The sequence below is a fragment of the Acanthopagrus latus genome, chromosome 8 (assembly GCF_904848185.1).
Source record: "Acanthopagrus latus isolate v.2019 chromosome 8, fAcaLat1.1, whole genome shotgun sequence".
Taxonomy (NCBI): domain Eukaryota; kingdom Metazoa; phylum Chordata; class Actinopteri; order Spariformes; family Sparidae; genus Acanthopagrus; species Acanthopagrus latus.
This window is the reverse complement of record NC_051046.1, coordinates 6080149-6107449: the sequence shown is the minus strand read 5'-3', so window position 1 is coordinate 6107449 and position 27301 is coordinate 6080149. Positions and strand designations below refer to the sequence as shown.

The 27301-nt window shown below is 42.5% G+C and overlaps 2 protein-coding genes across 3 annotated transcripts; both read right to left on the bottom strand.

Moving 5' to 3' along the window:
• Positions 1 to 446: 446 nt before the first annotated feature.
• On the bottom strand, positions 447 to 19937 carry polr3b (polymerase (RNA) III (DNA directed) polypeptide B). The gene is made up of 28 exons (XM_037108162.1): positions 19866 to 19937; positions 19510 to 19542; positions 18778 to 18834; positions 18633 to 18697; positions 18426 to 18501; positions 17766 to 17866; positions 17460 to 17551; positions 17236 to 17353; positions 16934 to 17042; positions 16002 to 16124; positions 14318 to 14434; positions 14101 to 14235; positions 12778 to 12939; positions 11675 to 11875; positions 11252 to 11414; positions 10211 to 10364; positions 10006 to 10080; positions 9760 to 9858; positions 9508 to 9635; positions 7790 to 7999; positions 7254 to 7412; positions 6059 to 6176; positions 5826 to 5968; positions 3524 to 3627; positions 2108 to 2274; positions 1486 to 1599; positions 1103 to 1276; positions 447 to 808 (listed from the first exon to the last, which is right to left on the bottom strand). Exons 1-28 carry the CDS (start codon positions 19935 to 19937, stop codon positions 679 to 681), a joined length of 3399 nt encoding a protein of 1132 aa, XP_036964057.1. The 3' UTR covers positions 447 to 678.
• Positions 19938 to 20887: 950 nt separating this feature from the next.
• On the bottom strand, positions 20888 to 26460 carry endouc (endonuclease, polyU-specific C). 2 transcript variants are annotated; one of them, XM_037108478.1, is made up of 9 exons: positions 26327 to 26460; positions 24549 to 24641; positions 24305 to 24361; positions 24131 to 24230; positions 23936 to 24047; positions 23731 to 23852; positions 21773 to 21885; positions 21459 to 21609; positions 20888 to 21366 (listed from the first exon to the last, which is right to left on the bottom strand). In XM_037108478.1, the coding sequence occupies exons 2-9, from the start codon at positions 24557 to 24559 to the stop codon at positions 21091 to 21093; spliced, it is 942 nt and encodes a 313-aa protein (XP_036964373.1). In that variant the 5' UTR covers positions 24560 to 24641; positions 26327 to 26460; the 3' UTR covers positions 20888 to 21090. The 2 variants fall into 2 exon arrangements, with proteins under 2 accessions (XP_036964373.1, XP_036964374.1); XM_037108479.1 differs by lacking the exon at positions 26327 to 26460 and adding an exon at positions 25733 to 25766.
• Between the last annotated feature and the right edge of the window lie 841 nt (positions 26461 to 27301).

Below are 27301 nucleotides of genomic sequence, written 5' to 3'. Positions count from 1 at the left end.
GACTTGTGAATGACGTGTCTCAGATGTCAGAGCTTTTATCAGCACTTGAACGCACCACAAGTGACTCCTAAACTTTTACATTGAGTTCTTATTCTTTCTGGCATTTAACCAAACAAACAGAGAGGAGGGAGAAAGGTGTGACGTGCAACAAGGGGCGGGGACTGGACTGAAGCCAGTGATGTCACCTCGTTACCTCGACAATCAGATCATTTAGACAGAAGTACCAAAGTAATGGATTACCCGTAACTCGAGAAGGTTTCAGGTCTCTGATTTAAAAAAACCCCAGTGCTTTTACTTTGAAATCTAACTCAGAAACAGAAACAGAAAAGTATGAACAGTGTTGCATACTGTGATTTGTCTCTTGTGTTGTTACCTTCTATTCAATCAAATGTTGTACATGGATTCAAACAGGAAATGTTAAGTTAAAAGTATTCACACACAGCAGCTGTTTACGAAATAATCGTTTTGTGTTTATTATGTACACATACAAAGAACATAATGGTGAGAAAGTATCAACATAAACAAGAAACTTCACATTCTTTTGGTTCCTTCGACACCAACAAAAATGTCAAAATGACTTTTTTTTCTGTTAAACCTTCTTTCAGCTTCAGACTTTGTAAATCATATCTAACTAAACCTTTCACTCACACAGACTTGTGTTTGTGTCCCTGATCCCGGTCACTCGTTGTAGCGCGACAGTTTGAGTCTGGGGATGATGTTCATGGACTGCAGCTCCTGGAACAGCAGCTTGCAGGCGTACGGGATACGTAGGGAAGAGACGTGACAGGAAGACTTACAGTAGTGACACCTGGAAGAGAAAAGACAGAATCAGACTGGAGATGAAGAAGACTAAAGACCGGATTTTGTTCTGGATCTAAAATCCAGCAGAGGTGCAACAATTAATCAATCAACTATTAAATAAATTGAAAAATACTTTGATAATCCATTAATCTGTTTGAGCAATTCCTTGAAGGAAAGAGTCAAAATTCTCTGATTCCAACCATCTTTCCAGGTGAGTTGCACAACCTTCACATCTTCAGAGTTAAAAGTTTAGCTTGTTCACTGGCTTCCAGTAAAAATGGATCAACAGGTGTCAACTTACCACCCAGAGTATCCCAGCAGGCCGCACTGTCCGCACACGTCCACCTCGAAGGCGTCGCTGGAGATCATGAGGCGCTCCAGCAGTAACATGCTCGCTCCGTAGCCGATCAGACAGTCACGTTCCATCTCTCCGAGACGCAGACCTCCGTCTCTGGAGCGACCCTCCGTCGGCTGCCTGATGGCGGACGACCGAACACAGTTTGTTAATCGACCTGATCCGTTTCTGAGAGATTCTGTTTCTTCTCCTGACAAAAACACTGACTTGTTTCTGTTTCTCAGATATAATCAACGGTGCAAAATTGCAGAAAGGCATATGTGGACACCAGAGAGCTGCACTTTTTAACACTTTTTGTGTTTTAATTACAGTGAGATCATTGAGTTTACCTGGTGAGAACAGCTCTGGGGCCTCGGGCTCTGGCGTGCATCTTATCAAGCACCATGTGCTTCAGTTTCTGATAATACACTGGTCCAAAGTAGATATAAGCCTCCAGAGGCTCCCTGAGGAAACAGATACATAAAGATAATGCATTCAATAAAAGATCAACACATTATAATAGAGAATGTATTTAACAGACACGATGTGTAGGTTCCATCTTGTTTCATATTCGGGACGACTACTTCAGCTGTGTTTGATATGTTTATAAAATTAACTGATGTTTGTCGTTTTGTGCTCCAATAAAGACTTTTTAACAGACTGAAGGATTCAAGTGTTAATCAAAGTTACATCATCGTCTTGCGGTAGTATAATATAGAAGAGGCACTTAATGCTGAAAACATCATGAGGACGATGGTGCATTCAGGTGCCAGTGGGAAGCTCAGACTTCCTATATTTGACACCTGGCTGCCAAGACGCTTTGCCTTACCAAACTGTGTTGTTAAAGCAAAAAGTCATGAAGCTTTATGACTCAACAAGCTGCTTTTCTTCATACAACAAACAGAAAACAGCCTACATAAAATGTTGTACAAGTCCTGAGTCTAATGAGATGAGACTTGATCTCTTCATTACCCGGTGATTCCTGAGGTGACGTAGTCTTTGCCCTGGTAGTTGTATCCGTACCGGATGAGATCCTCGCACACATCCTTCACCTTGCTGCCTCCGAAGGCCGTGCCGTAGTGAAATCTCCCGTCCAGGACTCCCGCCTTCCCCGCCAGCAGTTCAATCAACTTTCCCACCTGACAGAATCAGACGCAGAGAAATGCAACAATGCTTCTGCTCATTCCATAAATCTCACTCCTTCCTGGCACCAAATGTTGATATTGTGGGTGAGATTAGATTACACATGTACCCCTCGGGGTGGGACCGGCAGTCTAAGGATGACTGATTTCAACAATTCCACCGAGGTCGCACCCAGAGGACCCCTGACCCCGTCACATAAAAGGAAACACCTACTCTCATTTCACTCTCAGGCCGCAGAAACATCCTCCCGAGCCAAACATTTCTGAGTCCTTTCCATGACAACCAGAGCGAGCAAACACGCTGCCGCTGACAACTTCAGCAGTAAAGATCGCTCCAGTTTTTTTTTTTTTTACAGTGTAGGACACAAAAAGCAGCCAGAAGCGGAGCCAAGTTTCATGTCATTCACATTCAGCACCATCCTACAGTTCAGATGTACTGTGCATGTTTGATAAAACTTCCACACACACGGCTACAGGCGGCGGCGGCGCTGGCAGCCCTCTCTCTCTCCGCGGCAACAAATATCTGTTTGTGAACAGTGAGATTGGTGCTTTAGCGGCGTCAATGGACGTGTGCTCTGGAAGCCAATGATAACCCGGAGAGGAGAGGCGCAGGGATAATGAGGGTTTTGTCTCAGAAGAGCCGACACAAACTTATGAAGAGCGACGGTCAACACGGAGACGGAGGTGATTCAGACTCAGCTCGCAGCCAAAAATCACAAACAACAACCGACTGTCTGTGAGCTTTCAGATCGAGTGTCAAGTCACAAAAAGTCACAAAATAATTCGACCTGCCCGACATCAGTCAATAATGAATTAACTGGTAGTTATTATGCAAACTTTTTTGATAATTATGGAAACTTTTGAGTCACTTTTTCAACAAAAATGCTGAATGTTCACTGGTTCAAGTGGCTCAAATGTGATGATTTCTTTTTAAAAAAGTCTATCTTTTAATTTTTGTCTGTGGGTCAGTGAGAAAAAGACACATAACGGCGTCATCTTGTGTTGCATGAAAACTACAGTAGGCATTTTTTTTTTTTTAATCATTATAGATAAAACTATTAATCTAAATGAACCATCTTAGCCTGACAGATTATGACAATAATAGTCAGCTCCAGCCCAAATATGATTATATCACCTCGGGCTATTTCATAGACAATAAAACAATTCACTGTGAAAACATTCCGTACATTAATTTGGGATTAAAATAACTAAACTTTGTTCTTTCCAAAGCTGTGAGGAGTCGTACCGTCATTCTGGAGGGATATCCGTGAGGGTTCATGATGATATCTGGACAGATGCCCGTGTCACAGAACGGCATGTCCTCCTGCGGGACGATGAGGCCACAAACACCTGACACACACAAACAAACACAAACACACACACACAGACATGAAGAAAAATACATATTAACACCTGTGTAATGAACACAAAACACTTTTCATGTATTTATATAAAGTTAGTTAACTATATAACAGTAAATAATTTTGATTTTAATTTTAAGTGATGGCTCAGGTCCTTGATCAAGCAAAAATGCCAGTCTTGCTGCTTGTTTCGGGTTCTTACATGTGAGAATTAAAAGCTTTTCTCAATCGATCAGCATAATAAATCTAATATTTGTGTTTCAGACCAAACAAGCAATCAGAATTTAAACTAATCCAAGACGATAAAAGATGAACGGGATGTCTGCTGTTTCTTCCCACACACTTCTAACAAACAAACCAGCAAACTTAAAGTGAAAATGTGTTGTGTGTTCTGCTGCCGGGAGGCTCGGTGTGGACCTGGTGTGGAGCATGACATTTCCATACTCATGTGGACAGACCGGGTCGCCTTTTGATTCACATGACGTGGGGGGACGAGCGCCCTGGTAGCCAGGAGTTTAAGTGTGAGTGCAAATGTTTGCCGAGGGGCCAAAGCACTCTTCCCTGGCCAGGGTAAACAGATTGTAGGCCCATTTGCAAATGAAAAAAAAAAGAGAAAGAGGAGAGAAGAGAAGAGAAGGAGAGCAGGAAGTGGAGAAAGGTGCTTAGCTTGACAGGGAGACCGGGATTACACATCCATGACTTTCAGTTCAACTCAGAGGAAGTGGAGGGGATCAACTGGAGGGGAGAAATTGAATCCGTGCACGTGGGAAAAATTCACTATTAGCCGGGCAGTCATCGACACAGCCGACTGTTGATGCCTTACAGGATGTAGTAGCAGGATGTTGACTGAGAACAAGTGCAGCGATTTACTGGAAAGTCATCCAACAGCAGGAAGAAGGTGAAAAGAAAGGAGAAAAAGGCAAGGCCAGAAGAAAAGGTAAAAAGGGGGGGAAAGGAAAAAGAAAGAAAAAAGGGCACTAAAAAGAAAACGTTTGAATATCGGGGGAAAAAGTAGGATGAAAGAGGAAAGAGAGGAGGAGGAACGGAAAGTGGAAAATGGAGGAGAAGTTGAGCAGAATGATTCAGGAATAGAGAGAGACACTAGTTCCCATAGCCGACATCCTCGGTGTTGTTTGTTTTGTGTGAAAGTGAATGATAAAAGAGGCATGAAATCAGCAGAGAAAGGCAAGACAACAGCAAGGGTCCAGAGCCCTCCATCACAGCTCATACAGCTCCACGCTGGCGGCTCGCACAATGGGCCCCTACTACTGACAAACCCCTCCACCTCCTCCCCCACCTCCACAGCTGTGTGTGTGTGTGTGTGTGTGTGTGTGTGACCGGTAAATAATTAACTTATTCTGCTCTGCTGACCAGGACTTATGAGACTGGTCATGAGTAGCTGCGAGATCTACTGCTGTGTCCAAAATTCACTTAAAATAATAAAACTTGGGACTCAAAGAAAAAAAAAATGTGGTTACTTCTACACACAAAACCAACAAAATAAAAAAGGTTTCACAAGCGTTTCTTAATTTTGAAGAAACCTTAAAGTGACTTCAAAGAGCTCTGATTAAAAAAAAAAAAGAAAAAAAAAGAAAACTGTCCATCAGTCGCACATCTGGGATCTTTCCATCCAGGTCTCCCCCTGCTAACCCCCCGGCGACCCCTCTCTCTTCGTCACTATCCGAGACAGAAGACATTGTCCCACCCCGAGCTGACCGCCCAGTGGCCACAGCGTTAATGAGGAGAGTAAATTATGCATGGCGCCAGTTAGCTTTTTGATTAAAACATCATACAAGCCCTCTATAGGGGAGGTGCTGCAAAACAATGGAGGTTGTAAACACTTTTTTCCCCCCAGTAGCCGCAGAATACTGCTGGGGTGTAATAAATTTGCATAGTCTGGCACAGGACAAAGAGCCAATTAATTGAAAAGAGCTCTTGAAAGATGAGGACAGGGGGGCAGTGACAGAGCAACAGCTACTGGGACTTGACTCAACAAATGCTCCAGCACGGAGACGACCAAAGTTTTCTTTTTTTTTTTCCCCCTCCTGGTCATTTACAATCTTTCATGACAGGTTCAAATTTGGGGCTGGTGAAGATGAATGCAGTCCTGTGTACTCTGCACATTTAGGTTTCGAGCTCAGTGTGCAGCTCTTCTCACGAGACAACACGACGTGCTGAGGTAGACACCTTTCTGTCCGTGCCGACTGCTGAATTTGTCTCCTATCTCTGGTCTCCTGGTCTGCCTCAGGAGGATCTTGATGAGGAAAGCATCTTCGGCGTTGGATGAGATCATGACCTTCTCGATGTACGAGTCCGTCGAGCCCTTATAGCTGCAGAGAGAGAGAGAGAGAGACAGAATAGCACCTGTGAGTTCCACATACAGGTGAGACAAGCAGAGGGGGCGTGTGGCAGCGTCTCACCTGATGGGCACGTCTCTGTACTGGGGCTGGCCTGGCTGGGTACTGCCCTCCAGTGGTGTCTGGGTGACAGTTGGCATGGACTTGTTCACCAACACCTGCTTGTTCTCCACTCTCTCACCTGTTCCACACACAAGACACATGGCACATGTTCATCACGGTGTCAACAACAATTTACACTAATTACAGGTAACTCAACGACAACAGAACAGATGTGAAAAGAGAGACGGCGTCACTCGTGATCTTCACTGGAGCCCGACTGAGTTTTAATTTTGGGGGGCGAGGGAGTAAAAGTATCGATCTATCAGGAAATGTTAACAAATTTTAGCAATGATCCTTTAAATGTGGTTACATATAAGAATTGTAACTTGGCAGGATATTTGAAAGTGTTTTACAGTTTTTTTTGTTTTTGGAATCAAACTTGTATATTTTGAGGTAAATAATGAACTTTATTATCCTTAATATCATTAATCCACTGAAATAATAAACTTCTCTGGGGATTTAATAATTATAAATCAGCCCAAAAATCTTCTTCTGCATTATAATCACATAAAAAAAAGTTTTCATATCAATATGTGTCAATGCAGATCTGTGATAGGCCAACACCGATCAATAATATCTGCTATAAGCTGGTCGGGCTCTAATTTTCATCCTGTGTTTTTCTCTTAGACTTGGTTGTTTTGAAGTTATCTGTAAATGAAATGTTTACATCACAATTAATATGAACAACTCGTCGTCTTCAGCACTAAATGGCCTTTTGGTCAACTAACCTGTCGACCACTTTTTTGTTTTGAAGTCATTCCGGATGCTGTCAGCATCTGCTGATTGGCTTTCAAACAATTAAAACCAGGCAAGCACATGAAGTGCGCTAATTAACTCATTGCACCACGTTAGTGTCCTTAATTGGGTCGTGTCGTGTGAATGTAAACACAAAATGAAGCCTTAATCAAGAAAGCTGGAGACTCTGTTCATGTTGTAACGTCCGTACTGGACTGAGAGATTTTCAAGAGGTAAATAAATAAAGACAAGAAAACAGACGCTCTTTTCTCTTCCTGTAAAACAGTTAATCTTTAATTTTTTGACCTGCAGTAATTCTCTACAAGCAGGACTAACAGGATCAAACTGTAATGCCATCACACATGTTAAGAAATGACACAACTCCAATCAAAACTTAAAACTCTCAGAGTAACTCACTCACCGGGGGAGCAGATGCCGTCAGCGTCCAGGATGCTGTGTCTCCAGATGGGCTTTCGTGTGGCAGCGTCCAGCATCGGTCCCATCACCTTGTCAAAGGTCTGGTTGGTGTAACGCCGCAGCGTGCACTTAGCGTTTTTATAGACGAGGCAGCGGCCAAATCCTGGAGTAAAATAAAAAGATTAGGCTAAGAAGATACAACAAGATATAAACATTTAAGTTTAGACCAGCATAAAATCTTAAATGATAAGCAAGTTTCTCTTTCCTCCGACTGTGAGTCTCGTGTCTTCGCACTCAGCACTCCACTGTAAAGACTGTTTAATTCTCAGAATCAGACCCAGATTAACTGTTCAGAAACAGCCAATCTTCCTGCTGACGGTCTTATTTGATTACACAGGTCAAACAGAGACATCAGTATTAAACTGAGACCGTTTTCATAAGCAGTCAAAAACTCCTTGTAGCCCGTTTAAGGAAAATCCAATGAAAGACTTTAACTTAAATCCTATAATCCTGTGAGACTGACAACACATCACCTCTCACCTCTGTCGAGTGACGCTTTATTGAGGACCAGAGCGTCCTCAATATCGTAGCCGCTGTAGCTCATCACGGCGACGGTGGCGTTCTGACCAGCAGGCAGCTTCTCAAAGTCAATTATCTCGATGGTTTTTGTTTTGACCATCGGCCTCTGAGGATACGCCAGCAGGTACATCAGAGTGTCGATACGATTCCTCTGGTTGTAGCCGATGGTGCCTGGAGAGAGGAGACGTGGAGAGAAGATGAATGACTCCCACAACATACAGAGACTTTACTTGAAAGTTTAAAGTGTACTCTACATCTACCGTATATCTCTGTGTAAAGGATAAGTTACATTTGTCTTTATCCCAGGCTGATGGAAAAGTCCACAGCCATTGCTGGAGTTTCACAGCAAAACAGTGTCGTAGCACTCTCCTAAAAAACTGAAGATGTACTTTTAAAACATAATCACAAAAATAACATAACATGTCTCCAAACAGCTCATCCAGAAATCCCTAAATCATCACTGGAATTGTAAAGATTGCTCCAGTGCAGGTCTGAGGTGTGTTTTTAGATCAATTTGGGATTCTCAGGGCGCCATTTTATGGTTTTAAAACAAGTCGTCATCTACTTCAGTTGAGAATGCTGCAACAGTGTTGTGCTGAGAAGCTCCAGAAACGTTTTGTGAACTAAAAACCTTCACATCTGACTTTCCATCGGCATGAGGGTGATTAGATAACGACTGAATTATTTGGTTGAACTAATCCTTTAATGTGTCGGGGCAGGGCCTAGTTAACACCGTCTCAGAGCAGCTGCCTGAAGGAGGAGGAGAGTTATGGGACCTTCCCCGGCCTCCCTGCAAGCTTTGACATTTGTCAGATGCTATTACTTCACAATCAGGCTACAAGCACAGAGTGCGTGATAATGGGCCCGAGCCACACAAGCAGATTTGCACATGTATGGAGCCGTCCACACAAAACAGACAAGGCAGAGGATATTGGGCCAAATATAGTTCCAGTCTGTGTTTTTTTTTTTTTTTTTTTAAATAATGGGAGGAGGGGGAGGAAGGGGCGGATGGAGGTAAAGCGGTGGGGTGGGGGGCGAACGCCGCTCTTACGAATGTTAGCCGGGCCGTTTGGGGAAGTTTTGGTTACCAGGGAGCTGCGGGTGCGCACTCTGTGGTCTTTCGCAGCTGAGCACACTGACCCCCTGAGCACAGCCAGAGCAGACACAATGAATTGCTAATGACACTCTGGGTGACTGGCAGGGAAAGGGCCTCCGCACACACACGGCACAATAGAGAACCTACGCAAGCGCCCCATGTTTGATGTCCATGCGCATACACACACTGACACACACATAAGAAAAACACTCAATCACACATACAAATGTATTCTGACAAGAAGTAGAGCCCGAGCAGAGTTTTTTTTTTTTTTTGGGGGGGGGGGGTGAACCAGCAGGCTGCTTGTATCTTCAGTGTTTGTTATTCTAATGTGCTTTTGTATGATTTTCAACTCGTGCAAATAAAACTTTAAACTCTGAACCTGCAGATTTGGGGGGGGAGGGGGGGGCTTAAGAACAGTGTTGATGCGAGATTAAATTACTGTCAGGATCTGTGTTTGTGTGTGTGCATGCAGGGAAGTAAACACTGCAGCTGTGTAGAGGATGTTTGAGAGAGGATTTGAGATCCTCACAGTTTATTGACCTGCATGTGACCAAAGCTACCTGCCCCAGCTGAGTCTTACCCATCGCCTGCTTGCCCATAGCACACTGGTATGTGTTCCTGGGTGACTGGTTGTGGTGGGGGTAGGGAATGAGGCCAGCACACACCCCGAGCAGCGTGAAGGGCTCGATCTCCAAGTGTGTTGTGTCTCTGCAGGGACAAGAAACCAATGAAAAGAAGAAGCGGTGAAACCAGTCCTGTGAATGAGTTCAACACATCAGGAGAAGCTTTTCCTCATTTTCTGAATAAATCAGGTGAATCGTGTGGCGCTCACTTGTAAATCATGTGCTCATAAAGAGCGATCTGACAGTCGTTCTCCTCGTTGACGTCCAGGTACTCCACCAGGCCCTCGTGCAGAAAGTCTTCAAAGTTTCTGCCGTCAAGAAAAGTGTGTTTCAGAAATGAAAAAAAAAATCAAGATGACAATACAAACAATACCTTGACAATCTGCTGTTTGATATTTGTTATCTGGAAACAAATATGCTTTTAAGAAATCTTCCAACAAGACTTCCAGCCTCACCTGTAGCCCTGTGACAGATCTTCAATGTGCTTGTTTTTTACCATCGGTTGTCCCTTCTTCACTATAATATACGGTCTGATGGAGAACAAGAACAAAGACAGAAGCAAAACAATTAAAACAACAAACAAAGAGTCACTATTTACATATAACTGTGTCAGCAAAGAATATAAATGTCCCGGTGCATAAAGAGTCCAGACGTCCCCACCTGCAGAGACGACCTCCATCAGAAGAGATGTAGACGCAGCGGTCCGTCAAGTTGGTGGAAATGGACACAAACTCGTTGATAAAACCGGCGCGCCGCATCAGTCTGAAGGTGTTGACCAGCTTATGATGATCTCGAATCACACCGAGGATGTTACCTGTCGACAGAATACAGATGGACAGAGAGAAAGAAAGAGACAATGTTGATATCTGACAAACGTAGAGAACTCTTAAAACTGATTCAGCTTTGATTAAAAAGACATTTTGGGAAATACATTTGCTGTTTTATCAGCAAATCACACACATTAGAAGCTGAAACAAGGAGATGTTTGGCACTTTTGTTTGAAAAAGCATTCAAACCACAAATTTATGGAAAAAAAAATAAATCGACTCTAGTCTGAAGGAAGATAAACACTGGAAGACTTTACTGAAGTTACTGTGTAATAACGACAATGAACCAATTCAGCTTTGGGGTTAAATACGAACTCAAAAACTGCCAATCCATAAACTTAAATGGCAAGAAAAATAAGGAACAGCATGCGTTTTACAGTAGTGAAGCGTCCACGACCGGTGAAAGCAGAGCTCAAACTGGCTGCAGGGGGTTTGTTCATATCGAGTCTGACAGACAAATGACTGGAGAACAGAGGAGACACTGTGCTCTGCCTCTGTGTGAGGGCACAGTCGCACCAAACACACTCTGAAGGGCTTTGACACCTGCTGCTAGCAGCTAATTAAATGGTATGGCAGCTAATATAATTTGACAGTTATCAGTGGCGAGACAAACATATACAGTAATTAAGGGGCCAAGTTCTGACTCAAGAATAATACCTACTGCTGCCATGAAATTAATGACTTATCAGCGTGCCTGCAAAACACAAAATTGCCTTCTGTAAACTAAACAGAATATTTTTCCCTTCATGTTCATAAGCAATGCATTCAAAACACGGAGGATTAAGACTTTCTTTTCAAGTGATCTAAAGCGACGGCATCCGGCGTAATTCTCTCTAGCGTTTGTTCGTCCTCTACCGCTGCGGAGGAGTTTTACCATTGAGGAAGACGAGGAAGACGCTCGGGTACGAGAGCTCCTCTCCGCACAGCAGGTTGACGTCCTCCACTCCCAGGTTGAAGGCCAGTTTGATGATCGGACCGTCCTCCATGTCGGTGGTGATGTGCGTCATCAGAGCCAAGTTCTTCACCAGACCGCACGCCTACAAACCAAAACAATGAAACGAACCGGATGCAGGCGTTTTAAAAAGGTTATGTTTCTTTACATTTTAACACGACATGAGAATGCTGCATCAAAGGACATCAGAGGGAAGGCTAACGGGTTAGCACGGCACGTCACAGCAGCCTCAACATGATATTCATCATCATAACATCTTTAGTATTTGGCAGATATTCCACATGGACACCAGTTGCCGGTACAATCCTCTCACTGGCTCGGTCAGGTGTGGCCGCTGCAGCTCACCTCTCCCTCAGGGGTGTCAGACGGACACAGCATGCCCCACTGCGACGGCTGCAGGGAGCGCGGCCCGCTGACCTTCCTCGTCTTCTCGAACTGGGAGGAGATCCTGGTCATCATGCCCAGAGCCGAAATATAGGAGAGACGAGACAGAACCTGGGTCACACCCTGCCGGTCCATCTTGAATCTCTTCAGAGACCAGTTGCCCTGCGGAAACAGAGTTCACTGTTCTTTATTAAAAGTAAAAATAAGATTATTATATTAATAAACAAACCTGCTGCTGCTTTTTGCTTGGAGGAGTATTCATGATTAAATTGCAAATGACTTTTATAACCTCCACCATGTTAACATCATACTGCTGTGACAACAGTGTTGATGTTGATGCTGCTTCAGATTCATGCAAACTCTCAGCACATACAGTCAGATGAAGCTGTGATATAAAAGGTGTGTGATGTTTGTTTCGATTGCAGACTTGGTTGTAGTTCTCATGTCTGTAGATGTAACCATCAAACAAACCTGAGAAAAAGTAAATACAACTGCAGACCTGATTTCTGTGTTTTTTTTTAATTTTCTGAACTCAACTTTTCAATCTGTCCTGTTAGTTTACTTCCTCTTTCTACTAAAGTTTGATTAGTTACGACTTCCTTCTTTGTCAAAAAACTCCACAACAATGGGGAAAAAAAGTGATGTTAACTGGGGAAACAGAAAGGAAAACAAGCTCTGCGAGGTCCATTTCACACGTTGTTGCCTTCTAGAGTGCTTCACCTAAAAACTGGAACTCAGCCTGCGGGCACTACAGTATGAAACATTAAGTGACAAGCTGACAGACTGAGCTCACTGCCAGTCAAACAACGCTGACTGGACCAGAACAGTTTGATGAAGCCGTCACAGGAACACGTCTCTATGGATCGACATATTCATGACACTGAACCAGTCGTCTGTGTCTTTTTCTCTTTCTCCTGTGCAGCGGTACACTTCCCTCCACAGACACAATGTTTGTTTACTTCTGCGGTTGTGGAAACATTCTGATTAGCGATTACCACGTTTCTCAACATGGAGAAATCTTTTTTATTTAATTATTCCCTTTACCTGCATGGAGTCAGACTCACCGTGGATATGGCATTGACCATCCCGTTGGTGATCTGATCCTGCCGCATGTGCTTCACCACATCAAACTGAGCGGCTCTCTGCTTGGGGATGATCTGGTCGGCAATTTTTTTCAGTTCAGAGTTGAACTTCTTGAACAAATCTTCAAACAGCAGAGACAGGAGCTGGAAAGGACAGAGAGCGAAAGAGAGACCATCATCAGTTTCGACAGATTTTGACTGATATGATTCACTTGTTTCAGAGATGAAGTCGTCACACAGTCCGACTCTTAGATGTCGCGGCACCCTACACCTGCTCCAGCTTTTAATCAGCGCTGAGGTGCGTTCACTGTCAGATTTAATAACCAGGTGTGCCGGCTCTTTGATAAGCCTGACCCCCCCCCCATCCCAGGTCCCTGTCCTGCAGGAGCCACCTCTCCCACAGCCCCCACCCACCCTGTGCATTAGCATACATCAAAACAAACAGGCAGCGCTGCTTAAAATTAATAAAGAAATTAAGCTTCCGTCGCGCAGCCAGGCCAATTAGTTGAATGTCAGGGAACCATAATTGGAGAGTGAGGAGATTGCTGGCGTTGTTAGTGTGTAAGCCCCCTATTGAAAGAAGGCTCTGTGCCCTCCCCCCCCTCCTCCTCCCATCTCCTGCTCCTTATACAGAGCAGGTTGGGGGGGGGAAATTAAAGGCCTTAAGACAGCAGTAATTACATTATCAGAGCCGGGCCTGCGGATTAGCTCAATCGCTCCAGTCAAGGCAGCAATTCTATTGTCACGGTGCTGAAAAATCCCCATGCTTCCACAGCCTTTGGATTTTGGTGCCACTGCATATCTCTCTCCTGACAAAGCCAGGCTGAAATACGAGGGGAAGGAAGGGGGACGAAAACAAAACAGAGAAAAACAAAGCTGAGGGAAAATAATGAGAGTCTTATTAAAGGAAGGAGGCAGGAACAAAGATGCAGGTGAGAGATCAGGGCGGCAGCCGCCGCTGTCCTCTGGTCCGGTGCTGTGATCCATTGGCACTAAAGCTTGTGAGCATTATTGGCACTTTTCTATTCTTGTATTATAAATACGAGGCATGAAGCCCGTTTTGTTTTCTAGTGGCCCTGTGAGCAAAGACACGTTTCAGATGAAAGACATGAATAAGCACTCGGTTCAACAGGGAGCCTTTTGATGTCACAGCTCAACTCGGGCTCGATTATAATGTTGTTAACAAATTAACAAACAAACTGAACTCAGTGGACCTTCACGTTTTTGTCACACATGCACAATAACAGACTTGAACGGCGGATTACATACAAGCAGCGAAAAAAGAACGAGTGCATGGAGGCTCACCTGCCCAGCCAACTCCAGACGTTTGTTGCCATAGTAATCTCTGTCGTCCACCTTGTTGTCCCCTTGAGCCAGAATCACCCTCCGCACCATCACAGCCAGGTAAATACACTTAGCCCGAAAGTTAAACTCTTTCACCTGAAGACAAAACACACAGCGATTATACTCTGTGGAGATTAATGAGTAAAATCTGTGATTCTCGTCTGTCTGTTAAACGTACAGGAACATGTGTGAGGATGAGAGACGCCAGCAGCTCTCTGGCCTCCTCCATCTTGGTCTTCTTGGGGCCTCCCCACATGCGCTGTCGCCGCACTTTATTCCCGAGGTACCTGAGAGCCTGAGACACAAACACAGCAGAGGTCAGAGAGAGTGAGGATGCAGAATATAGATTTTTTTTCAGAGATTCAAATGACTGATAATTACATTTCTCTCATGGTTGGTACAAAATAAGATAACAAATAATTTCACATATTTTCTTAATTAATTTCACAGCCTAGAGTTTCTAAAGGCATGCTGTTCTTCTTCTTCTTCTTTAGGAGAAATCTGACTTGGTATGAGTTTGGTGAACAAAATGTTTATCAACTGATGCGTTCAGGGGCATTTGGTTTACGTATGTTTGAGGTGAAATCTATTATAAAATGATTCATGTGTGTGGAATTTTCTTGGGGAGGAGCAGGAAATGCCACGTATCCGGTTGTGTGCGGTCAAGTGAACAAGTGAATCACAAAGGGTGCACACACATACACACACACACACACCTGACTCAGTGTGCCTCTGCAGCCCTCTACAGATCTCCAGAAAGGTCAAAGGTTAATGAGGCTGAAGACTTTTAGTAAGACCACCCACCCTGTCCACCATGATATATAATATATGTGTGTGTGTGTGTGTGTGTGTGTGTGTGTATACATACATATACACACATACACACACATACCCTGGAAGAGCTATGTAGGGAAACAAGTAATTGTCTAAATCAGAGAAATAAAAAATAAAAAAAAATCATAGAATTCGATCAAATCCAGTGTGGTAAAATCTGTCTCAATGTGCATCACTAGACAAAAAAAGATGACAATCAAATTTGGTTAAGGCAGATTACTTATCATAATCTGATAACAATGTTTCTTAAGCCTTATCTGCCTTTAATTATATAGATTTAGGCGTCATTGTGCACAATACAATGACCCAATGAATACCATGAAAAGACATCATGGAGGCTGGCAGACAGAGGAACATGAGAGCTGCGGCGACCGGTTGCTAGGAAGCAAATATGGCCTCATCAATGCATCAGCGGTTCCTCTAACAACATAATCTTTCTGAAAAACAAATTGGCCAATTGCATTCATCTGTAGATGTCAAAGAAAACACGTGGGCGCCTTGAATAACACGTTACTTAACTGGCCGGTAAGACAAAACCCGTAGTCATCTGATCACAGAGAGACAAAGAAAAATAGCTTCTGTCAACAGGCAGGAGTCGCTCGTTTGTGTGTCTGAACGACTTCCTGCTCCTCACAACAAACTTAATGGGCCCATTAGTGCCGCAGATAATTCACCCCCACTGAATCATAACCTCGTCATATGTTTTCAAGCCATCACTCTACAAATTTCTGTTTTCTGTATCAATCATTCTGAACAAGCTGCAACTTAAAATCTGTCGAGTCATGATGTAGATGTCTGTATATAACACTTAATATTTCAACTTTGGGAAATGTGCTTTCTTGCTGAGTGACAGATGATGAGAAGTGTTGTTCTGGTACCTATGCTTGTATTGAAAATGCCTCTGATGGATTGGGTATGCACTCCACTACTAGTTAACTGACTTTTATGTTGAAATTTAGCCGACTATTCCTTTGATTCTGTAATAATGACTCTGACCAGATCGCTCAGCTCTGGCGCTCATGAGGTACCTGAGTCTGTGTGAAGATCTGGGCCTTCTGACACTCCTCCAGGCTCGGGGCGAAGCTGGCCATGACGTGCTCCTCTGTACCGATCATCTGCACGATCTCCTGGTCACTCTCTACGCCCATGCCCTGCGTGAATGACAAGCAAAGACAAAATGTGTCCATAATTAGTTAATGTATCCACAGAAGGACTTTGCAGGTGAGGTGAAGTGACATTCTGTAGCTAGTAACTGGAGCAAGAGGTGAGCCAGGAGTCATGAGGAGGAGCAGTGTGTATACAGGGAGGGAGAGGTGAGCTGGGAGTCAAAAGGTTGTCTGACATTTGCTTATGGAAATGTGAAGCTGTGGGAACTGATCCATCTTGTACCACACGGGACACAAGGTTGTTTCTGCAGCCGTTTAGAAGAAGTCTCCCGGGATATACAAAGCGACAACACAAACACGCAGGTCCTGCGGATGATATCCAAACACTCGATGATCACGCGATGACACGTTCAGGGGAGATTCGTCCTCAGAGGGAGAGAAGTTAATGATGCCAGCTGGTTAACTGACATTTTCATTGAGAGCAAAGGGCGACATGTGAAAATGAATCTGAAGATGAGTTAATAACAACGCTGACCTCCGACTGCACGTTAACATGCAACAATCCTCTTACTAAACACGTGCATTATTCATGCTGCGTGAAATCATCTATTAGAGAAGATCCAGGGGGCCGTAGAAAAACAGAGGGAGGCATGAAGAGTTCAGTTCAATCCGATAAATTACAGTGGAAACAAACAGAAGGTTTCAGCCTCCAGGGGAGGCAGCACATAACGACACAGTTTCCAAAATCATGTCGCTGTCTTGCAGCACCCCCTACTGGCAGCAAAGTATCACTGCACTGTATCAGCGCTCATCATCATCAACATCATCACCATCATGATCCTCAACTGTTTTACCTTGAATATGATGGCGATCGGCGCGTCCTCTGACAGCGTGTTGTGTCTCAGGTAGAATCTGCCTTGTTTGACGATCATATTGGTTCTGCTCTTCTTCTCATGAGTGGAGCTGGAATTCAAGACCGGGTCAGCAGAAGGTTCAACAGAGTTCCAAAATAAATGAGAGGCACAATCCAAGAGCCCATTTGACATCGATTGACTCATACAGTCCAGTTTTGCAGGATTTCTGTGTTTTACTAGCTAGAAATCCAAATCTACATTCTGTGTGATTAAAAAAAAAAGGGCAGATGTTGTTAGAGTACCTGGTAACTGAGGCTCCGACTGCACCCTTCCTGTCCTGCTCCACAATGATTCGATTCTTTGACAGCTGCTCTTGAATCAGAATGACTTTCTCCTGACCTTTTACAATGAAGTAACCCCCTGTGAAGAAATAAAACAATGAAGCGTATAAAACATCATTATGAAAATGGACTGGTAATAGTACGACTGCATTACTGCTCTTATTCTTTAAAAATCCTTTGTGTACCTGGATCCAGAGGACATTCATTAAGTTTTGAAAACTCCATTGGCGTCTTTCCTGTGAGAACACAGTTTGAGCTCCGCAGCATGATCGGCATCCTGAGAGACGAGAGTTCAATACGTTGACAAGAATACTGTACATAACTGTTATGATTACTGACTGTTTTTGCTGCTCAGATAAAAGAGAGCAGTATTCATTGGTAGTGAAGTTTCAGACTGATAAAATGGCTTTCTGGCTCGTAACGTTTTGACTATGAAGGTCAGAAGCTCCCTGATGTTTCACTACAGGACACATGAAAACAACCCATGATACCTTCCGATGGGCAGCGCGTTGCGGATTATTCTCTGGCTGCCACGCGTGTACTCGATGTCCACCGTGATGGGCGCCGAGTAGGTCATGTCTCTGAGACGACACTGTGGAAACACACAGGAATGATGAGCTGTATCTCAGCAGCAGAGACATTTTGTCAGAGTGATTACTGAATATCCTCGTTTTGGTTACAACAACTTTCCATGCACTCATTCATATATTTTTTAAAGTAATCAATTAATCATGTAGTCGATGAAATATCAAAACATGGGGAGAAACATGCATCATGCTGAAAGTTTCAAGAACAAATAAGATTGTTATTTTGGCCGATCACATTTCGAAACAATAAAATATATAATCGTTAATGATATACAACAAAGAAAAACAGCAAATTCGTACATTTGAGAAACTGCAACCATTATAACTTTTGTACTAACTTAATCTTTATTTGTTTTTTGTCAACAACAATGCAGCATGTACATTTTCTTCTTGCTTAATCCAGCTGTAAACAACATTTATACACATTATAACCAACTTACAAGTAAATGTTTAGTGTTTTAGTCAATTTTCTCTCAATTGACACATTGTCACTAATTAAAAATGCTGACCTATGACATTTTTACATGGTTCGAATTCTTTACTATTACACAACAGTGAGCTCACCTCATGAGGAGATACTGGTCTGGTGACGTTGAAGCTTTCTTCAACATCAGGCATGCCGACGTAGATATTGAGGTATCTGAAAGAAAACATTTCAATATTTTGATTCAAAGCTGAAACTAGATGCTGCTACGCGTACAGCACATCTGTGAATCACATGCGTCACACGACTGTTGGTCGATGCAGGTGATGATAGTTTGTGTGACTTACTTGAGGTACCACATGGGATCAGCATCACTTGTGATCTTCTCATTGGCTTTCATTATTTTCTTTATCTAAGAAAACAAGACATTCATATTCAAGAAGCTGCTGAAACAACTTTCACGAAGTCACTCATACCGGAGTCGTGTTTTACCTCCACGTTGATGAAATAGTTGAACGAGTCGATGTGCTGCTTCACCAGCCCTTTCACCTGGAAAACAGAATGAGTCAATAAATGACAGGAAACTATAAAAATTATTATGTTGTTGATTAAGTCCATGAACAGAAAAATAACTGGTAGCAAAATATTTTAAATGTTCCTGCAAATCACCAACATAAATCCTGAGATGATATTTACCGTTTACCTTAAATCACTTAAATATTTCTGGATGTGTTGCAACAAGTTCTTAATAAGCTTACTAATTAATTGTGACCTATTTTGGCAGCCGATTAAATCGAGTATTTTTTTTCAAGAAAACAAAGCTGCAATCCACTGATGAATATTTTCTGGTTTCCTCTCTGAGAGTTAACTGAATATCTTGGAGTCGAGGACAAAACAAGACATTTAAGAAAACATTTTCTGACATTTTATAGCCCAAAAAAACTCATTGATTATTTGATAAAGTACACCACAGTGAAAATTATAACACTGTAAGCAAGTTTGACGCAAATCAAAAAGCAGGAGCAGAAATTAAGACAATGTCAGATTTGACTGTGATTTCTGCAATACTGTTTCTTGTAAGTAACTAACTACATTCAAAGGAAACAGACTTTAACATAAAACGGCTCTATCAAGTAAACAACCACAGTGTAAAGTTACAAACATCATGATAGATGATTTTAAATATTCAAATATTTGGGATGAACAGCAGGTGAGTTCTGTTACCTTCAGGAAGGCTGGTAGCAGTTTCCATTTTTCCTGTCAAGATAAATAAAATAAGTTTAAAAAAATAACACATAATTTCATTGGACCGACTAAAGTAAACACTGCACTTGACACACTGTTAATGATGCAACTGTTACTAATGAAATAACGTTAATGAGTTGAACTGTCTTTACATAATAAAACAGTAAATACATTTAACTCTTTCCAACAATTAGACAAACTGACACACTGTCTGTAGTTCAGGTTCATCCTCCTCCTCCTCCTCCTCTGTGCTGTTAGCTTCTATGCTAGCCACCATGTTAGCTTCTCTGCACTCGTGGTGTGAAACTTTCCGTGTTTCTTCGCGCTGAACTCACCTCGACAGTGTTGACAGGAGCCGCCAGCTCCTGAGGACTCATGTCGCCAAACTCTCCTCCCAGAACCTCCATGATTTGTTTCTCCTGCTCGGCCCTAAAGACACAAACCTCGGCTCATTCTGTCAGTGTTGTTGTGCGGCGTCGGAAGTCGCTCCGGCATGCTCCTCTTCGCGGGTGCCACACCGTAAAACGTCCGTGTCGTCCGTGGTGCCACAAAATTATCGTCCGCCAGAAACTGACGTCCGTTTCCTGTTAAAGCTGCATCGCCCAGTTTATTTACGTCCACGGCTGTTTTTATCTGATCTAAAAGTCATAACTACACCTTCAAATAACTTTGTGTCCGTGGGTATAGCGAAGATATGTCTGCTACGTGTCTTTTAGCCAAAGTGTTTGCAGTTTATATCGTCATCAGGGAATCCCTGCTGGAAAACACGACATATGCAGGTCTTGCTGGTCAGTTTCCAGTGTTATTATGTGTTTGTATGTCTAATACACAAACACACAATGAAGAATGTCTTGATTAGGCCTATATTTGGAAACTAGACTGTGAAACTAGACTATGATTGACGGATGGGTTATGTATAAATAAAGTATTGAACGCTATTGCAATTATCCTTATGACTGTTCATTATTTTATCTGCTCTGTGTGATAGATTATAACCAATCCAGTCCTTTTGACCTGTTGAAATACCTTTAAAGGGCCAACACAACTCATAAAAGGTTATATTTCACCTGCCAAAAAGTGATCACAGCTATAATCTTTATTGTGTTGTGGAAGAATAACAGCTATTTTTTGGGAGCTGCCTCAAATTGTACTTATTTTTTATACACCTGACTTATTTCATCAAGATCCATCCATTATTCCCAGAGAACATTCCTGGATCCGTCCCTCTATCTGCAGCTCTGCATCTAAGATGAGTTTTTGTGTAATCCTGCTGACAAACCAACCAACAAATGTGCACAAGTGGAAACATAACCTCCTCGCTGGAGGTAGAAAATGATGACAAAAGGTAACAGGAGAGTCATTTTATTTGCTGAGGACATTAAACGACTTTTATTGAAAAATCATGACGAATAAATCAAGTTAATCATCCTGTTAAAAATGTGCACATCTAAGTCCTGCATTACACTATTTCTGCTGTATTAACCACAACGCACTGGGGCCTCAGATTCTTGGTCGTGGACATGACGAGGATGTGAGCATCACTTCAGAGGAACCTCCACATCAGTGCGAGTGCTGCCTCAGGTGTCTGCTGTTGCTGCTGAGCAGTTTTGGGTACGCCGTCCCGAGGGAGCGGCCGTGTCTGATGACCACCAGCTCCATCTGACACTGGTCGATGTTGACCAGCACTGTGGTGCTCCTGTCGGTGTTCAGGAGGAAGACGACGGTGAAGATCGCCATCTCAAACTCGGGGCTGGTCCCGATGAAGGCGCTGCCGACGGGCTTCACCAAACCGTGCCAGCTGAACTGGAGGTTCAGGACGTGGTCGTCTTGATCAGGCTGTGGACAGAAACACAAGACAATCGTGGTTGGATGATAAAGACAAGAGTTGTTTGTTTGTTTGTTTGTTCATTATGTTGTTTGTTACTCACTAAGTCATGGTCCCTGGCCTTGTAGCCTTTGTAGTCCAAGTGGCTGTTTTTCTCCTGCAGGTAGAACTGGATCCAGTTGTGAAAACCGACGATTTCTGATCCAGATCTGGTCTCACCAACAAATACATGCTCGAACCCACTTGAGTCCAGGCTGTGAACATTTAGAAATACCACAGGCAAATAAAATCCTACTTCAACAACAGATCATAAACAATCCTTCACACAACTGCAGTAAATCCCTCGACCGCTTTCCGTCCACACACACTGATTTAACGACGTGATGGTCTGCTGGTGTTTGTCGGGGTGCTTCTCACCCCGCGTTTCTCTGTCTGTGGTAGAGATGGAACCAGATCAAGTTCAGCTGACTCTTAAACTGCCTCAGGTCAGAGCTGGACTTCCCTTTGCTCACCAGGTACCTGTGAGCGCGCTGAGGAGGAATCACATTGAGGACGTACAAGTCAATGAAAAACAGACTCAGAGATCTACAGCGCTGACTCAGCACAGAAACAGGCCTGATGAGACATCGACACAGGAGAAGGAAACATGTGGACAATAAACATTTACAGTTAATATCACACATATTTACTTAATATGTCATGTCAATATCACTATCTTTCTTAATCGTCTATTTGTTTTCATTTATATTTCAGTATTAGGCTGTTTTACGTATTTATTTATTCTGTATTGTTCTATATAGTGTTTCTTCCTTTGTGATGTGGTTTTGTGTTTCTGAAAACTTCCCATCCTAAAAAAAAATATATCTTTATGGATAATTAATCATTCACATTCAGATGTTTTCATAAAATTCACCTTTTTAACTTGACATCTTTTAATGGTATTCCTGTTTATTTTTTGGTGCCTTTGTGTTTGTGTTTGTTTTCTGGAAATGTTTTCTTTTGTTTTTGCTTTTCCATCACACATATTTGACCATTTTGTGTTTTCCTTTCTGATGTGGTTTGTTGTTTCATGCGAAATGTTATTTCATCTGTTATTCATTTGTTCGTTGTTGTATTGTTTGGTTTTTGATGATTTTAATTTGTATTTTCGTGGTTAAAATAAAATAAAGAAACACTGAAGACCAGTAACAACTCTGTGGAAGCTAACAGGGATTCATTCAAGGTTAAAGAAAGACACCAGAGAAATTTATATGTATGAGAAACAGACATTTACTGACACTCTCTGAGGAAATACTTCATATTAAAACAATATTTAGATACAATACTACTCTTGTATACACAGCACTTAAAGGGTAAGTCCATCAGTTTTACACATGAAGTGTATTTATAGATCTTGAGGAGTGCCTCTCTTATAATAGTAATATAAAGCCTTTTGTGGCTCCAGTGGAAGTTACATGTAATCTGATAAATCGTCCTTCAAAAGTGTCACTCAAGGGCTAAGTTGCATCGTGGGTAATGTAGGCATGAGGTCATGAAAATACAGAAGAATGTGTGGAATAAAACAGGTGACATCGCTGCTTCTGCTGTATCTATATGTACGAGCAATGGACTGGTTTTTAAAACTTGCTGCCTGCATTACCCACAATGCAACTTAACTTAGAGTGACATCACTGGAGGCAATTTATCAGATTACATTCAGCTTTCTCTTACCCTTTATATTGCTCCTAAAACTACTTTATATTACATTAGGATTCTAACTTCAGCTCTTTAATATCATTTCATCTGTACTGTATGTCCATTTTCTTCATTTTACCTTTCTCAAATAATTTTTAAGTTCATCTTTTAACCAGTCTGAAAAACAGACAGAACCATAACTGTGTTAATGTCCTCTGGAGACGGAGCGACAACTCCAGTCCAGATGTCAACAACAGCCATCATGTCCGTCTCTCACAAACATGCCTCCTTGTTCCAAACACAACGAGAACTGCATGTCCATATTTTTTCCACTGAGTGTCTCTGGGGAGACAGCTGAGGCCAAAGCTGCATTCCACAGCTGCTCACAGATGTTTCAGATGTTGTTGTTTTTTAACTTTCTAACATCATGAAGTGAGTGCGTTGAGCGCTGCAGCGAGGCAGGAGGAGACAAACCTCCCTCTGGAGCTCAGCTGTAGCCTCACAACCACAAAATGTGGGAAAACTGGAAACAGTCAGTGGGAGACAAATCAACTGATAATATACATTTTATACATGAACTTTGGACTCTTAAAAGCCCGAGACACCCAGAAAACAAACAGGTGTAAGAAATGAGGCGTGGTAGTGACTGAACTGATACTGAGGCTTGTTAGGTGCAACTGGTTGTAACATGTCAGATGTACCTTCATGACTTCTGTCTGTAAGACGGCATCCAGGAAGAGATTAATCTCTGTCAGCTCCTCTGCTGTGACTCGTTCGGCCACGCCTGAGGACCGCTCATAGTTGTCCAACAGTTTGGTGAATCCTGCAGACACAGAAATTAATGTTTTTATTTGTTGAACAGACGTCAGAAAATGATCTGAGACAAAGAAGTTTTATGTCACTCACGGGCGATGGTGGTCGTGTTCATCAGTTTGGTCTCATTAACGTTGGAGAACAGAGGCAGCGAGGCGTGATCCTGCACAACATGGCTGCCCTGGGTCACAAAACTGGCTCTTCCCTGGAAACACAGATTAATATAATAACATATAACACAATGACATACAGATATAAGTGTGGTCTGAACGAAGACTGGCTCCGTACCTGGACTGAGACTGTGTAGTCTGTCCCAGGTGTCATGCGGTTCACATCCAGCCTCCACAGCTCATTGAAAAGATTAGATAGCTCCTGATTGACAGCTGGTCTGTGAGGGGAAATACAGACAAATCTACAAATACTGACAAACACAAAAACTCATGAGGAATGTTTTGACTGTACCTTGATGCAGTCAGTCCACTGAGCGACACTGTGAGGAGGACAAACACTCCACAGAACCTGAACAACACAGAGTGGAGGAAGAAAAAAAGAAAAGAAAGTCTTCATCTGGCGCACTGAACCACATAAAGTTAAAAAAAAAAAAAATCAATATCAGTAGTTTGTGTACAGTCATAAACAAACAATAAACAATGTCCACTGGGAGAAAATTCATTTTCAGTGTTTGGACAAGAATAAAAGCACATACCTTGCAGCCATGATACGTTTTCCAGGCTTCCTCTCCTGCAGCTCGACTTCAGCAGACTACTCTGTTGTGCGTCCACACTAATGCACGAACACCCTGCAGGAACCAGGGAGATTAACTGCGCATGAACAGCAGCTCCACATATTTTATTTTTTCAGCCACCAGAGAGCGCTTTCTGCCAAGTGTGTGTCCGAATGTAACAATGGTGAGACAGTGATGAAAAGTGTAACAGTCAAATGCCTTTCAGTGATTTCTAAGTGATTTACTTGTGATTCAACATGATCGGGCGTGGGTGTGGCCAGGGGACTCCATAGCATCTGTAAACTATTCTGTGTACATTTGCTTTGTTTGTACAGTTACCTGCTCAGTAAAGGTATATTGGTGTATGGATCACTTATTATTTGCCTCTCTCCAGGTGAAGTTAACTCTGATGTTACCTTTGTCTATCAATGACTTTAAGCCAGTTATAACCTTCATGTGTTGGCTCAGCAGAGGAAGAGAACCAGCCTCCCTCTACTGTCAGTGAGGTTTGTTTTTGCCTTAAATGTTTCTGAACCAACTCTGAACACTAAGCTGGAGATGATATAGCAGTCTGTAACCATGTACATGACATCACTTCAGGAGTCTCACATCACTTTGCACTGTAAAATCTACTATAGTCTGATTTAATAGTGTGTTTTTTAAAGGTAAACCAAAAGTAAATCAAATGTATTAAGTCCTGAGAACATAAGGTGCTTTAAACACGAGTAATATGATTTTAAAGTCTATCTTTTGCAACACAGGGAGTCAGTGCAGTGATTTAAACAACACATTAAACCAGAACTGAGACAAATACACGAAATACATTCAGTACAGGCTACAATGAGGCGGCATATAGTGTGTATAAACTACTTCAGTTGCTCATAATGACCTTTATAGATGCTGACATACTAACATACTAAGACATTATTACACACAACACACGGAGCCTGTTAGCTAACTGTGCCACACTCAGATATTCAGCTGTAACGATGCTAGTATTAACAAGTTAACATTACACAGCTGGATAATGGCGTCATGCTAACACTCGTCAACTGACACACAAGTTAGCTAACATGCAAACATTTCTGTAAAAACATGACGATTAAATGAGTCAGAAGTCTTTATAAGCTCGTAATAGTGTCAGAGTGTGGTTAATGTGTCCTTACTCGTTAATTAAGGCAGCTGAGCCGCTGGTAAAGTGTTTCCCAAACTGTGCAGTGCATCTCCAAAAACTTTCAAGTCAGCTAGCTAGCTAACATAGCATAACATAACCACTCACTTAACCAACCACCAAACCTTAGCTAACCAGATTTCATGATTTTCTAAAGAATACATACATTTCAAAAAAGTTTCATGCCGACTTTACCGAAACTCCGGACTTGTTTTGAGATAGTGACCTAAATTTAATCAACTGTGCATTATTCATTTAATAAACAGGGCAGAGAAAACAAAAACAGCCGAATGGAGGCTTAGTGCACCAAATCCTAACCACCATGGCGGATTAGCTGAATTTACCTCAGCAGTTAACAGTTAAATGAGTCTTCAGCCTCATGTTCAGACTTATTTCAGAAACATTTGAGGTAAAAAAGGGTAGTTACTACGTGGAGCTGGCTGAAATATGAAGGAACATCACCTGGGATTATTACCTGAGATCTGTAAGTAATAAATGATCTGTACACCTCCCACACAGACATGAATACACCTGTACTAAGCAGGTAACTGTACACATGAAGCAGATTACTACAAAGCAGTTTACTGACCGTGTTCATGTCCTCAGAGAAGAGCCGCTCTGAGTGGAGTGAAGATCCATCAGTGAATAATATAGCATCTGAAATTTTTGGAGGGAAATGCACTAATTTCGCGCGGGAAACGAGAAGAGACCGCCCCTTTTGGCACACACCACCTGGATTCGCCAGAGAGTCTGTGGGCTGGACTTATTTTGCCTGGCTTACACCCATCAGAGAATTTAAACAGGTGAATGCTGTTTATCTGGGTTATCTGGACACCTCAGCTCAGGTGTTATTGATTTCTGTTCTGTACTTTTACCATAAAATGAATGAAATGAAATGTGAATGATGACTTCATGGGGCTGATGTCACAGAAAGGGGCGGGACAGTTGTACATATTATGTATATAGGAATCTATTTCTTACTTTTTATTATATTGTTTATTTTTTTTTACCATTATTGTCCTTCATTGTTAAATTGAACTGTCCTTAGGCCACTGTGACACACAAATATCACCGTTTGCAGGAACAATAAAGGTATTCTGATTCTGATTCTGAATCACGATCCATGGGAATTGCATGAGGAGGTCAGTGACGTAATATTCTGATCAGTCATAAATAAGAAAATGTTTCTAATATTTTATCACATTATGTTTGTGTTGGGACCTTCACATGGTTCTTACATGAGAGCAGCCTAAATTGCACCAACAAAGGAAAGGGCATCGACCCTGATGTCCAGTAGGTGGCGCCTGCTTGACACGGTCTCCCCCCAAGGTTTGACAACTCCCATCTCCCATTGTCTGAGAGCACACATGAATGTATCGTCAGTTCTGCAGCGACAACCCCAGTCTCAGAGTCAGTGCTGCTGCAGTGCCCCAGCCTTTTGGGAGTCCTAGGCAGAATTTGATTTGGGGCCCCCCTCCCACCACCACGGAGTCACCTGTGCTTGACAATTATTGACACAAATGTCACACTATAATGTTAGATCATGAATTGTATTAATACAGTG